Genomic DNA, 13,255 nt, shown 5'->3' with positions numbered 1-13,255 from the left:
CATTCATTCCTAACAATGGTGAGGGCTACTCCCTCTAGTCCGATTAAAATACTTCCTGACTTTATTTCCTGTTCTCGTCCTGCCTCCCTTTCCCATTTCTCCTGTATCTCAGGTTCCTGCCCTTCATCAAATATCATTGTACTGTGTAATTCTGTTCTTGGCCATTTGGCTTGTGGAACCCAAGTGTTTATAAGCTTTCCCCAAACTTCCCATATCTGTTTTTTAACTTGTTCCTCTATATCTCCCAACCAATATACATTAACCCCTTCCTTTCCTGGTATTTCAAGTGGATACATTCCCATCAAATCAATTCCTTGTTCAGTGCATTCTAATTTCAGTCCTAAACCTAGGATTGCATCCCTTCCCAATAGATTTAAAGGAGTTTTATCACATACTAAAATAGGTACATGGGTTGTCTTATTTCCAATGGTAACAGGCACCGGCGTCGTCATTCGAGCTAATGTTACTTTCCCCGAGAACCCCACAGTTTTTACAAACTGGTTTGACAATGGTAAGTGATCCGCATATTTCGTTTGCATGCACGTACATGTGGCGCCGGTGTCTATCATCATGGGGACCTCGATCCCTCCTACTCTAACGTTAACTATAGGTTCCTGCTCTGCAGTTTCTGTTATCTGTATGTGCTGTCCTACCATTTCGGGGTTCTCTGGGCCTCCCTATGGGGAATTCTGATGGTTTACCGGCCCTTGAAACATCGGGATGCTGTTTGGCGATCCTTGGATCAGTTGTTGGCCTGTCTGCTGCTGGTTTTCTCCCTGTCTGGGGAAATTCCGCGGGCAATTCCTTTTTATGTGCCCTGCCTCCCCGCACCCCCAACACACACCTGAAGGGCCAGGCAGTGGTCCCTGTCTCGGAGTCTGATGATTAACCTGTCCCTGTCCTCTCTGATTCTGATAGGGTGACCTACCACCTCCCTGTCCTTTCCCATTTCTATTCCAGTCAGTCTGACTTTGCAGGGCGTATGGGTTTTGATAATTTAGGCCATAGGCTCCTGGGTTCATGGACAGTGGGAAGGCAGAAATGTTATAGGTTATGACGGGCTGGCCTCCATCTCCGCTCCCCCCTTTGATTAGTGCAGGTATTTCCTCTGGCTTTTGCTCCACCATCATTGGTGCTATTTTTCTGGGTGCGAGATCCTCTTTTGCCTTCAGTTTATCCTTGCTTTTGATCTCCTCCAACTGTGCCTGAAGGAGTTTACGTTGTACCTCCTTCAGCTGTTTGTCTGCATTCTTTTCATCTTTGCGATGTCTCTCTACTGCATGGGCAACATAATCCACAAACTCTCGGTAATTTTTTGAGTCCAAGCCCACCACTTCCTCCAGCCTTGTCTTAGCTGGGGCTGGCAAGCCCTCTAGGATTGCAGCCCGGAACATGGAGTTGGTCAGTGGGTCTATTAAAATGTCCCTCTCCGTGTCCCTTCTCCACCTTTTTAATTGATTCTCCACATACACAGCTGCATTCTCCTCCTCACCCAGTGGCTCTCCCTTTAGGGTTTTTACATCCATTCGATTGGGGTACATATCCCGCAGTGCCTGCCAGATGTCTTGGCGGTACTGGTCCATTAGTATCCCATCCACCGCTGGGTCATAAGCTGCGGTCGGGATGCCAGCACGTCTCATTACTTCCGCCATTTGGTCCATTCCTAGCACCTTTGTCAGGAGAGCTTTGATGTCGCCCAGTGCCATCCTTTTTCCCACCATCCCTGCCTCCAACTGTCCAATCCACCTTCCAGCCCCATCCAAAATATTGGGTAATTCATTAATTAAATTAGGCAAATCCTGACCTGACCAAGGGATATACTGCGGTCTGCCACCCTTCAGAATCACCGGGAATACCCTTTTCCCTCTCCTATCCACATCTGGAAACTTTACAGGTGGGTGCCTTTCCCGCCTTGATTTTCTTTGCACCCTTAACACTGATTGCCTCCCTTCGTCTTCACTACTCTCTTCTGTTTCTCCTTCCATCTCTCTATATCTTGTCTCTTTTCTCTCTCCCTTTGTGCCCTTCCCTCCTTCGTCATCTGTTCTATGTCATATTCTCCCTCAAAATTCATTGTGCCTGATATAACTGGGTACAGTCCCGTGGAGCTCTGTTTCTCTAAGTATGGGGGTGGGGCTACGTTTGGATCTTCCAATTTTGCTTTTTCCTCAAGTTGTACTGGCATCTGCATTCTACCTCCCCTCCATACCCCTCTTCTCTCTTTCCCTTCTTGTTGGAATAGGGCTAATATCTCTAACTCCTTTTCTCACTTTTCCCTTCTTTTGCTCGATTTATCCTTAATCTTATAGTTCTTTATCATTCCCTTCTGGTCCTCACACCTCTCTATGGACCATGTGCCTTCCTCCGGCCACTGTGTATTGGTCTTATTTGTTCTTTTGGCCCATTTTTTAGAGACGTGTTCTATATCTCCCCTAAGGGCTGGGAACTTATCCCCTAACATCTCCACTGGTGTCTTAACTTGGTGCGCCATTACTCATCTTTTTGGATCACTGTCGCAATTTTTGTCACTTAGTCCGTCAGAGTTAGGTATTACAGTGATTATTACTTGCTGTATTGTTTTTCCGTGCTCAGTCCCCTGTTTACCTTTCCTTTGGATTTCTTTTGCCAATATCTGTAATTCTAACCGGGGTCCTGATATCCACTTCCCCGTAGTCCCCTGTCCCGGCACTATTTTCCTCTCCCGGGCCAGAGGGTAGTAGGTTTTCACTTGCTCGTCTATGTGTATAAGAATCCTGTATCGGTCAGATCCCTTTATTAATTTCTCTAGGGTTTCCAATTTTATTTCGTCTATCCAATTCCTATCGACTATTCTTTCCCAATTTACATACGGCCACTCATTCTTTATCTCCTCTAAGTTAATTATGTGTGTAATCTTTTTCCAATCCAGTGTTGCTTCCGTTTTTGTTATTATTCAAAGATTAGTTATTTCCAATCTTGCCACCAGGCAATTTTGTCAGGGTAATCTTTCCAAGTTGTTAGTTATTACCCTACCTATGTTCCGACTCTCTCTCTTATTTCTGTCCTTCACGCTGTTTTCTCAGACCAGTTTGTTCAAATTGGTCTTTTACTTCCTCTATTCTAGCTGCTACTCCCCTTTCCTGTGCTTAAAATCCACTCCTGTGCTTTTGACTACTGTATTAGGTCAGAGAGCGATCTCTCACTGATCTCTCTCCCTCTCGGTTGACGTCCCTTACCCGAGGTCCTGGGTAGGTTTGGACTGGCAGGTTTTCCCACACTTACTCTCTTCTGGGCAAGTCGTGACCTGAAAAACCCGCTCCAAACCGCTTGACTTAACCTAATTGCATTACTTTAGCTTTCGGCCTTTTTCCCGTCTCACTTTTTACCCATTCACAGACAATACAGTATTCGCAGCGCGCTTTTGCATGCAAAAATTCTGCTCTTCAGATCAGACTCAGTCTCTCAAAAAATTTTACACAATTTGGTTTTACCTGTGCAGGATATCTTTTTGGGTCGGGGAGATCCAGGACCAGCAGAGAGCCGGGCGCACCGGGCCTCGAGAAAACCCCTTTCTGACAACAAGGATTTACATGCATGCAAGTCTGCTTACCTTGTTGACAGAAGGCCGGCTGGGGACCTCTCGGTTCCGGTTGGACCACCGTCTCCGCCACTCCTTCCAGATGCTTTTCTGGGCGATCTCTCACCAACCCTGCTAAGCAGCGCCAATTTTGTCGTGGTTCCCCAGGACGACAATTTATTCACATCAATTAAAACAGAGAGTCTGAGCAGCGATCTTCCAAGCAATAGACTTTATTTCTCAGCACAAGAGATAAAGTCGGGAACGTCCGGAACACTCCAAAGAGCCCTTGGGCTTACAGTCTTTTATGTACATTTCAGCCTCATATTTCAAGATCCTCCTCTCCCTTTTACAGCCTGTCCTTGGTTGTTATCTTACCCTACAGCCCTATCTTTCTTTGGCCACCATTATTTTTAGTTGACCCTTTATCTGTTTTCTTTGCAATCGGTCGTTCCCTGTTATATCTCTTCGTTTCTTAAACCATGGTGGTTATAACTCTTGCTCTTATCTGAACTTTTCTGTTTGTATAATAATCGTGGTTTTGTAGGCTAAGGCGAATGTGTTTAGAAGAAAAGACATCCCCCCTGCTGATTTATGGTCCACTATTAAGTTGAACCACCGAGCAGTCTTCCTTGTTTTCTTAAGTGACTATTGTCTGCTTTCCTTAATTAGTGATTGCTATATTACTTCTCTAGTTTCTCCACTTTGATCATATCGACTACACTTGATTATATTAGGTCACACGAAGTTACTTTAGGTTACATATCCATTTTCACTACTTATCTAAATCTGCTTTATTATTTCACTAAAACCTATGAATCTGAATTCCATACTAAACTCATACAATATCCAGTACAATTTCCCTTACAAGTGAATCTGAATTTCATACTAAACTCATACAATATCCAGTACAATTTCCCTTACAATTGCTACAATAGAATTAGGTTCCTCTTTTGCCTGGAGGTAAAAATTGTCAATTTCATGGTGGGAAAATTCCCAATAACAATGTTTTTTTTTAAATTGTCTTAACTAAGGAGCACTCGGACAGTAGAGGCAAACAGCATCTTGAGCTTTATTGAGTAAGGAAATTTTGCCACAGCTGCAGGGAACTTTGGTGAAACCAAAATTAATAAAATTAGCTTCGAGTGCTGGGAGACAATAATGTACGTCAAACTTAAACTTAAAAAATATTAAACAGCCAAGCTTTCAGAACAAGAAGTTCTGATTTGCTGAGCAGAATATAATAATTATTCTTTAGCTGCATAGTGTGTGTACACAGAGTAGCACAGTGAATACGTGACGATTTAAGTCTTACATATTTAAAGTTGCTTTGATTCCACCATCAGAGTATTTTGTGCTGTTTTGTCCGTATTTGAGAGAGGATTTAAAGTTTATCTATTAGTGTCACAAGTAGACTTACATTAACACTGTGAAAATCCCCTAGTTGTCGCACTCCAGCACCTGTCCGGGTCCACTGAGGGAGAATTTAGCATGGCCAATGCACCTAACCAGCACGTCTTTCGGGCTGTGGGAGGTAACCGGAGCACTGAGAGGAAACCCACACACACATGGGGAGAACGTGCAAACTCCGCACAGACAGTGACTCAAACTCGGGTCCATGGCGCTATGAGGCAGCAGTGCTAACCACTGTGCGACCGTGCCGCGTGGGAATGTGGTGGAGGCAATAGGTCTGCATTGATTGTATTGAATAGTGGAGCAGACTTGAGAGACTGTGTGGTCTCGGTCGTCTCAATCTTGTGCTCTTTGTGGTAAAACTAATTTGTCATCATGGTAAGACTGGTGCCAGAATAATGCTCGGTGGAACCGAAGTGGCAATGCAAGGAGTGTAGATCCTAAAGGTTAATACTTCACAACGGGTAATAAACAGTGATGGACTTTACACTGCACAGGACTTTTTAACATTGCAAAAGCTGCTCACGTATCGTGTGCTGATGGCCAGGTAAAACTATACCACAAATGACCGGATCAGAGTTAAAAGAGGAATAAGATTTTTCCTCTGCATGTTGACTGTTTATCGCAGAATCCCTACAGAAGGAGGCCATTCTTATCCAAACACTTCCAGCCACCCACTTCCTTTCTTTGTCCCTCATTCCTCTGGGAATCATGGAGATGGGAAAGAAGTTGAATTAATTCTGGAGCAGAACTGCACCAACATGGAGAGGCACAGCTCCGAGCATTCAACTTCTAAAGGGGAGGCGATGGCCTGGTGGCATTCATCGCTAGGCTATTAATCCAGAAACTCCGCTAATGTTCTGGGGACCTGAGTTCGAAGCCCGCCACGGCAGATGGTGGAATTTGAATTCAATAAAAACTATCTGGAATTAAGAATCTACTGATGACCATGAAACCATTGTCAATTGTTGGGAAAAAAAATCAATTTGGTTCACTAATGTCCTTTAGGGAAAGAAATCTGCCTGCCGTCCTTACCTGGTCTGGCCTACAGGTGACTCCAGAGCCACAGCAATGTGGGTGACTCTCAACTGCCTTCAGGGCAACTAGGGATGGGGAATAAATGCTACCCAGCCAGCCCATGTCCCACGAATAAATGAAAAAAATATAAAAGGCCAATAAATATTCTGCAAATTAAAAGTTACCTTTTTCCTTTGAGGAGAGCTTTGTAAGACCTTCCCCATTACCCAAAAGCACTGTGGGCTTGAGCTGCTTATCTTCAAACCAATGGAACCAGAAAGAGAATTCATTTCCCACCTCCACCCCCACCCCCACCCCCACCCCCATACACACTAAAGAACCAGAATTATACTGCTCCCCTTCAACACAACAATCACACACTTCCACACCCATTATTACTAATTTAGATAAAAATTTACATAGGGAGTAACTCGCATTGGTTTAGTTCGACCAGTCACATTTGGAACTTGTCTTTCATGAAGCCACAACAGAGAAATCCAAATTCTTCCCTTTCCAAATTGAGTAACCTTGCTTTGAGTTAGTAACAACCTGAAGGCTGTGAGAAGTTAATAAAATTAGCTTTGAGTGCTTGGAAATAATAATGCAGGTCACATTTAAATTTGAAACGAATTAAGAGCAAGAAATGAGCAGAGTAGAAGTATTTTTTTGCACTATATTGTGCGTGTAAAGCCAAGCCAAGCAGATACAGCAATGATTTCAAGTTTTAAAAGGTGTTTTGGTTGCAGCACCAGGTTGTTTTCGGTCCGATACTCGGCGGGTACTGAGAATTTTGGGCACTGGACGGGGGAATCGGTTCTCTGGGGTCGGAGGGAGGAACTGCCATGTATCCACCCTGCAGGAGCGGCAGTGCTAATGGAGAACTACACCATTCGTACTCCGTTGTCTTCAAGCAACTTTTAAAGGCCCTATATTTAATATAACAGTGCATTAATATATAAGGTGGTCGAGGTTGTGGGGTTAGAAGGTATTCCAGAGCTTGGGTCCTGGGGTATTGAAGATGTGTCCAGCAAAGGTGGAGTGATTAAATCAGGACAAAAGTTAGAGGCGAGCAGATATGAGGGTTGTGAAATTGCAGGAAATTGCAGGGAATTGCAGCGATATGGAGGGGTTTTAAAATGAGGTTGGAGGATTTAAGATGTTGTTTGACCGGGGAGGCAATGTAGGTCAGCAAGGGTGACTGGGGAAAGGGACTTGGTGTGAGTCGAGATGTGGGCTGCAGAGTCTTGGCTGACTTTAAATTTAGAGAGGGTATATTGTGCAAGACTAGTATTGGAATAATCTAATCTAGAGGCAACAGAGTCCTGAATGAGATTTTCATTCCACAGGTGAGCTGGGCCGGGTTAAGTCTGGTGAGGTTACGGAGGTGGAAATAGGCAGTTTAGATAATGGAGCGGATGTGAGGTCAGCAGCTCATCTCGGGGTCGAATATGAGGTTAAGGTTATGAACAGAGTGGCTGAATCTCGGGGTGAAGTCTGTAGTTGGGCAACAGAGTTTGGAGCAGGAACTGAAAACAATCGCTTCGGTCTCCCTACCATTGGAGGAAATTTCTGCTCATCCTGTACTGGATATCAAATATGTTGTCTGAATTTAGAAATAGTGGAGAAGTCGAGAGAGCTGGCGATGTAGTGCTGGGTGTCGTCAGCATAAGTTTGAAGATGAACCCTTTTCCTTTTGTTATGTTGCTAAGGAGCAGCTTGTAGATGAGAAATAAGTGGTGAGCAGGAATAGATCCTTGGGGGAAACCCCAAAAGCAATAGTCCAGGAGAAAGAGTGGAAACTGTTGCAAGTTATTGTCTTGAGGGAGATGGGTAAGAATAGAGTCAAGAGCAGTCCTGCCCAGCTGGCGGACAGTGGAAGAGGTTCTGGAGGAGGGTGGTGTGGTGAACCATGTCAAAGACTGCAAATGGATTGAGAAACGGGAGGGGGGGGGTAGTAGTTCAGCTTTGTCGCAGTCACATAGGATGTCACAGAAGCAGGTTCAGCGATCTTTCTGAAAATCCAGTTTCAAACTCGGTAAGTTGTGGAGCAGTACACAGGTGCCAGTCAACCTACTGAAGCGTCAAATGTTATTCCACAATCATTCCTATGGTTACATTTCTGTTCGTGGTCAAATCCTATTTATCAAGGTTAATGCTTTTCTCAGTCTATTTTCTCTCGGTTCAAAAATAAAATCAAACTCCTTGATTCAGTCGCTTAAGTTTTGAAAGACTCAAACTGCTTGAGGCTAACTTTAAAAATAAAATAAAATTTGGCTCTCCAGCAGAAAGAAGACCCATCATTGCACTAAAGCCACGTCTACTTTCTGAATGATTTAAAATCAGTGGAATTGCTGCATCAGTAGCTGTGGATAGATCCCACTTAATTTGATCCCGTTCTAGTTTTTATAACTGAGTGAAAACCAATTGTAAAGATTTGAATGATGGAGTCATAAAATGGTTCAGGGGCATTATCCTGTAGGCTGTGTGTCAAAAATCATTCGGCTCCCTGATTGCCTGTATTCAGCCAACACCCTGTATGGAACCAGTGACCCATGTGAAGGCCCAGTGTCAAATGTGTGGCCTACATTTACAGGGAAAGCTATCTTGCTTTTCAGTTTATTTTGTACATTGTGCATGAAGGCAAATTGTTCAGATTCAAAAATGTTTTGCTTTGGTTTTAAGGTTTTAGTTAGTGTCGCAAAAAAAAATAATGATTTATGTCCACGTGTTAATTTATCTGTGTGTAAACCACAGGCTGCTGGTTTAGCTGTTGGGGGAAGTGCAAAGAGAAGGATCAATTCCTTCACCTTGACAGCATGAGAAGGCAGAACTCCCACCGATAAATATAGCTTTCGTCCCATGGAGCTTCAGGTCTCCATTTCAACAGATTATATTTTTGGCCAATCAACAAAGGCCTCAATACCTCACTATATCAAGAAAACGATTCCAAAGAATTAGACCAACAATAAACATAATGCATCTAATTTTGGCCCTAACCATTTCACTTTATATAAATGCTGTTGATGACGAGATTCTCATCAAAGTGACTATTTTTAAAAATTCTTTCGTGGGATGGGGGTGTCATTGGCAAGACCAGCATTTGTTGCCCAACCTTAATTGCCCTTGAACTGAGTGGCAAGACATTAGTGAGCCAGATGGGTTTTTATAACCATCGACATTGGTCAGCATCAGACTTTTAATTCCAGAGTTTGTTTATTGAATTCAAATTTCACCATCTGCCATGGTGGGATTCGAACCCAGGACCCCAGAGCATTACCCTGGATCTCTGGATTACTAGTCCAGTGGCAACACCATTACACCACCACTTCCCCTGTCTGGAAGTGAGTTGTGCCTCTATGTCCACATCTGTTTTCAGAGCACTTGATTGTTTAAGAACACTAAAGGGGTGGGTCATTCAGCCCTTTGCACCTGTTTCATCGTTTAATCTGATCACGGTTGATCAAACCTTTGTACCTTATTTGACCACAGTTAAGAAATGCAGATATATTTCAGAGATGGTGCAGGTGTCTTTGCCATTAACCAAACCTCAGTCCAGGAGATTACAATTTCCCTTGCATTTTGATGGAAATACTATGCGTATGAATTTGTGTGGCATGGTTCCTGCTTCCCAGGTAATGAAGTACCTTTCTAAAGTGTCATCACAGTTGTAGAGAAACCTGGCAACCAATTTGTGCACAGCAGTGGCTGCAGCAATGAGATAAATCACACGATGATTTGTTTTCAGTAATGTTGATTTAGATTGTTAGTTACTGACCAGGACACCAGGAGAACTCCTTTTGTATTGTTGATGTCCACTTGAGACGTGACATCTGATCTGAAAGGTGGCACCTCTGACTGTAGTACCACCTCAATCCTGCAGTGTCACGCTACATCAAGGCTTCTTAGCCATAGGCCCACTTCCCACTAATCCGATGGTTTCAAGGGGTCCAACAAAAAGACATTGGCCCCCTACTTGCACATTGCTGTTATTGTGTTTCAGTCTATCCATTTTAAAAATGTGTTCCTTAGTGGTGGGGGAAGGGGGCGGGAGAGTCATTTGTCTTTGTAAGCCACAGGTTGCTGGTTTAGCTGGTGGGGGAAGGGGAGGGTAAGGAGGAAGAGCAGCAAAGCATATTTGTGCCTCAAGTGCTCAGCGACAACACTTGCCTATCAGTAGCTCATGGACTGGAGCTCCACCCAGGGAACTACATATTATCTAGAACAAGGGTGGTTCTTTTGTTCTATTCATACCTGGGCTGTGGACTTGACTGGCTGGGTCAGCATTTATTGCCCATCCCCCTAATTGAACTGAGTGCATTTCAGAGGGCATTTTAAGAGTCAACCACATTGCTGTTGATCTGGAGTCGCGTGCAGACCAGGCCAGGTAAGGAAAGGATGGCAAGCTTCCTTCCCTAAAGGACATGAGTGAACCAGATGGGTCTTTACAACAGTCCACAACGGTTTCATGGTCATTGTTAGACTTTAAATTCCAGATTTTAACCAAATTCAAACCCAAGTCCACAGCGCTTTACCCTGGGTCTCTGGATTGGTAGTCCTGTCACAAACTGCTAGTGTGTGTTTTGTAAGTAATTTTTTTTTGTATAAGATGTGACGACTGATTCAAAAGCAGCTCATTAGAACTCCCATTTTCTGTTCCACATGAGAGTTCTGGGGATCAGTTTTTGTTTTGCTTTTGCTTGGAAAAATACTTGCCATGGATTTTATTACTTGATGTATTAAATTGCAGATTGTGCGCATGAAAACCAACTCCTATTAGCATTTTGATTTCCTGTGGGAAATCCATAGGAAGCTGTTGGTGTTCAGGGAATCCCAGAAGGAGCTATGCATTGCCAGTAAAAGCTGGTGTACTAAATCGGAAATGTGCATCCTGAAACTGAAAGTTGGCTATTGCCTTTCAGAAGGTTTATGGCTCGGTCGGGAGTTTGGTGATGGGACATAAATTAGCGGTTAGCTCGCAAGACTTAACTTAATAGCTCCTGCATGTAATGATGTATGAGATAAGACAAAGCGCTCCACTCTCCAAGCTTGCAAGACAGTATCACTAAGGATCAGGTAGAGAAAAAGCTACGTTGTGTAAAAGTATTAACATTTAAATTTCATACTTGTAAACTGGTGGCGGTTGTGCGGGGGCGGGGGGGCAGTGATGGTACATTGAATGGACCTAGCAGAGCTAATTGTAAATACAAGGCCTGTTCTGAATATTACATAGAATCATAGAAATCCTATAATGCAAAAGGAGGCCTTTTGGCCCATCGAGTCTGCACCAACCACAATCCCACCCAGGCCCTATCCCTGTAACCCCACGTATTTACTCCACTAATCCCCCTGACACTAAGGGACAATTTAGCATGGCCAATCAACCTAACCCACAATTCTTTGGGCATGTGTTATTTGAAAGAGATTTATAAATTTTCTTAATAAATATAAAAATACAAATTCCACGTGTAGACCAGGCCAGGTGCGGTATATGAAATGTGGACAGTTTCAAAGAAATATTAAATATGTATAATTTGAGAGAATTTGATCTGTTTTTCAGTTTTTAAAGAAACTCTAGTTGTAAGGAATTTGATTTGTGTTTTTTTAAAATAAATTCTCACTTATTAAGGATTTTGCTGATTTTAAAATGATCTGCATTTTCTGATTATCGTTGAGTTGAACCTGACCCTGCACCTGAATACAATTAGCTTTTACAGTTAAATTATAGGCTTTCTGAAGAACTCTGGAATTAATGACTTGAATTAATCTCTACCCATGTTACTTCTGCTCCCTTAAATTCCTGTGCCTTGACAGCTCAAATAGCTCAGTCCCTTTCATGTTGCCAGGGCTCCACTTATAAAAGAATCTTTATTTTAAAAGATCATAAAAATAAATAACCGGCTGTAACAAGTAGTGTGAAGACCGTGGCTTTAGTTTTTCAAATCAACTCATTGCGTGAATCTAGTTTTAGACCAAGTGATAGCAGCGTGGAAGTATCAAATGTGATTATTGGGAATTAGCAAATTGCTCATCGAGTTGCTTGCAGTCAGTTGATGAATGTTTAGGCAGAAAGACACACAGGCGAACAAACGCAGGGACAGGCACACAGTCTAACAATTCATAAAAGACATAAACAGAATAACAGTAAATACTTGGCAAATCGGGCAATAGCTGAGGAGAAGTTAACCAGTTGCCATTTCAGATCTAAGGCAGAGAGATTTTTTTTAAAGGCAGTTTATTTATTAGTGTCACAAGTAGGCTTACATTAACACTGCAATGAAGTTACTGTGAAAATCCCCTAGTCCCCACACTCCAGCGCCTGTTCGGGTACACTGAGGGAGAATTTAGCATGGCCAATGCACCTAACCAGCATGTCTTCGGACTGAGGGGAAACCGGAGCACCCGGAGGAAACCCATGCAGACACAAGGAGAACGTGTCGACTCCACACAGACAGTGACCCAAGCTGGGAATTGAACCCTGGCGATGTGCAGCAGTGCTAACCACTGTGCCACCGTACTGCCCTCTGGTTTAATCCTGCCAGTCTCTGCAGCGTTTTACTCTTTTTTGTTTATAAACGATGAAAAATTATGATACACTTGACTAAAAATTGCAATGACAAGAAGTGCATGCATAAATAAGATATCTATTAAATAGATGCGTTGAAAGATTTATTGGGATAGTTATCTTCTGTGTGCTTTACCCAGCTCCTTTCACCCATGCTTGCTCAATGGACCCTGATAAACTGAATATATTGGGAACATGATTTACATCTCACTTGTGTGGCTGATGATAACAGTTGACCATGTTAATTATCAGGGTATGATTTATATTGCCAAAGTCCTTGGGTGAATACAAAGGGTAACACAAAGGGCTTATTAAATACAAGTTACTATAGCACGCAGAAAATGCATTTGGTATAATTTGTCTTGCTTATTCTGTAATAGGCAGATTTATACAGCAAATCGAAAAGTAGACCACCTTGAGGAGGAGCTGCTTCTGAACAAGGAGCCCAGTCAAGCAAGATTGCCGGAAGAAAACAGTTGTTCCCTCGATGGTGTTTTTCATAATGTTGGGATGTGCAATGGAGGAGAATTTGACAGAAATATGCCATCCAAACAGTTTCCTCCTGATAATGGATCCTTGGAAGTAAATGAGGAGATGTTGACCTCCAGTCTGTTGGAAGATGACATGCCTGAACCAATGTTTGATATGCCAGAGGAAATGGAAGCAGAGGGTCAGAGTCTATCCAGTGGTAGGTAACTCCTAATTAG

General features: G+C 43.0%; 1 protein-coding gene across 2 annotated transcripts in view; it reads left to right on the top strand.

Annotated features, from left to right (window-relative positions):
* The window catches only part of btbd8 (BTB domain containing 8), a 112,841-nt gene that overhangs the window by 28,656 nt on the left and 70,930 nt on the right, over positions 1–13,255 (top strand). For both annotated transcript variants that reach the window (XM_078218894.1, XM_078218893.1), the window contains exon 3: positions 12,929–13,236. In XM_078218894.1, coding sequence (XP_078075020.1) covers positions 12,929–13,236 — 308 coding nt within the window. The remainder of the gene's footprint in view (positions 1–12,928; positions 13,237–13,255) is intronic.

This window comes from Mustelus asterias, chromosome 8, assembly GCF_964213995.1.
Source record: "Mustelus asterias chromosome 8, sMusAst1.hap1.1, whole genome shotgun sequence".
NCBI classification, from domain to species: domain Eukaryota; kingdom Metazoa; phylum Chordata; class Chondrichthyes; order Carcharhiniformes; family Triakidae; genus Mustelus; species Mustelus asterias.
This window is presented reverse-complemented; position numbering and strand designations above follow the sequence as displayed.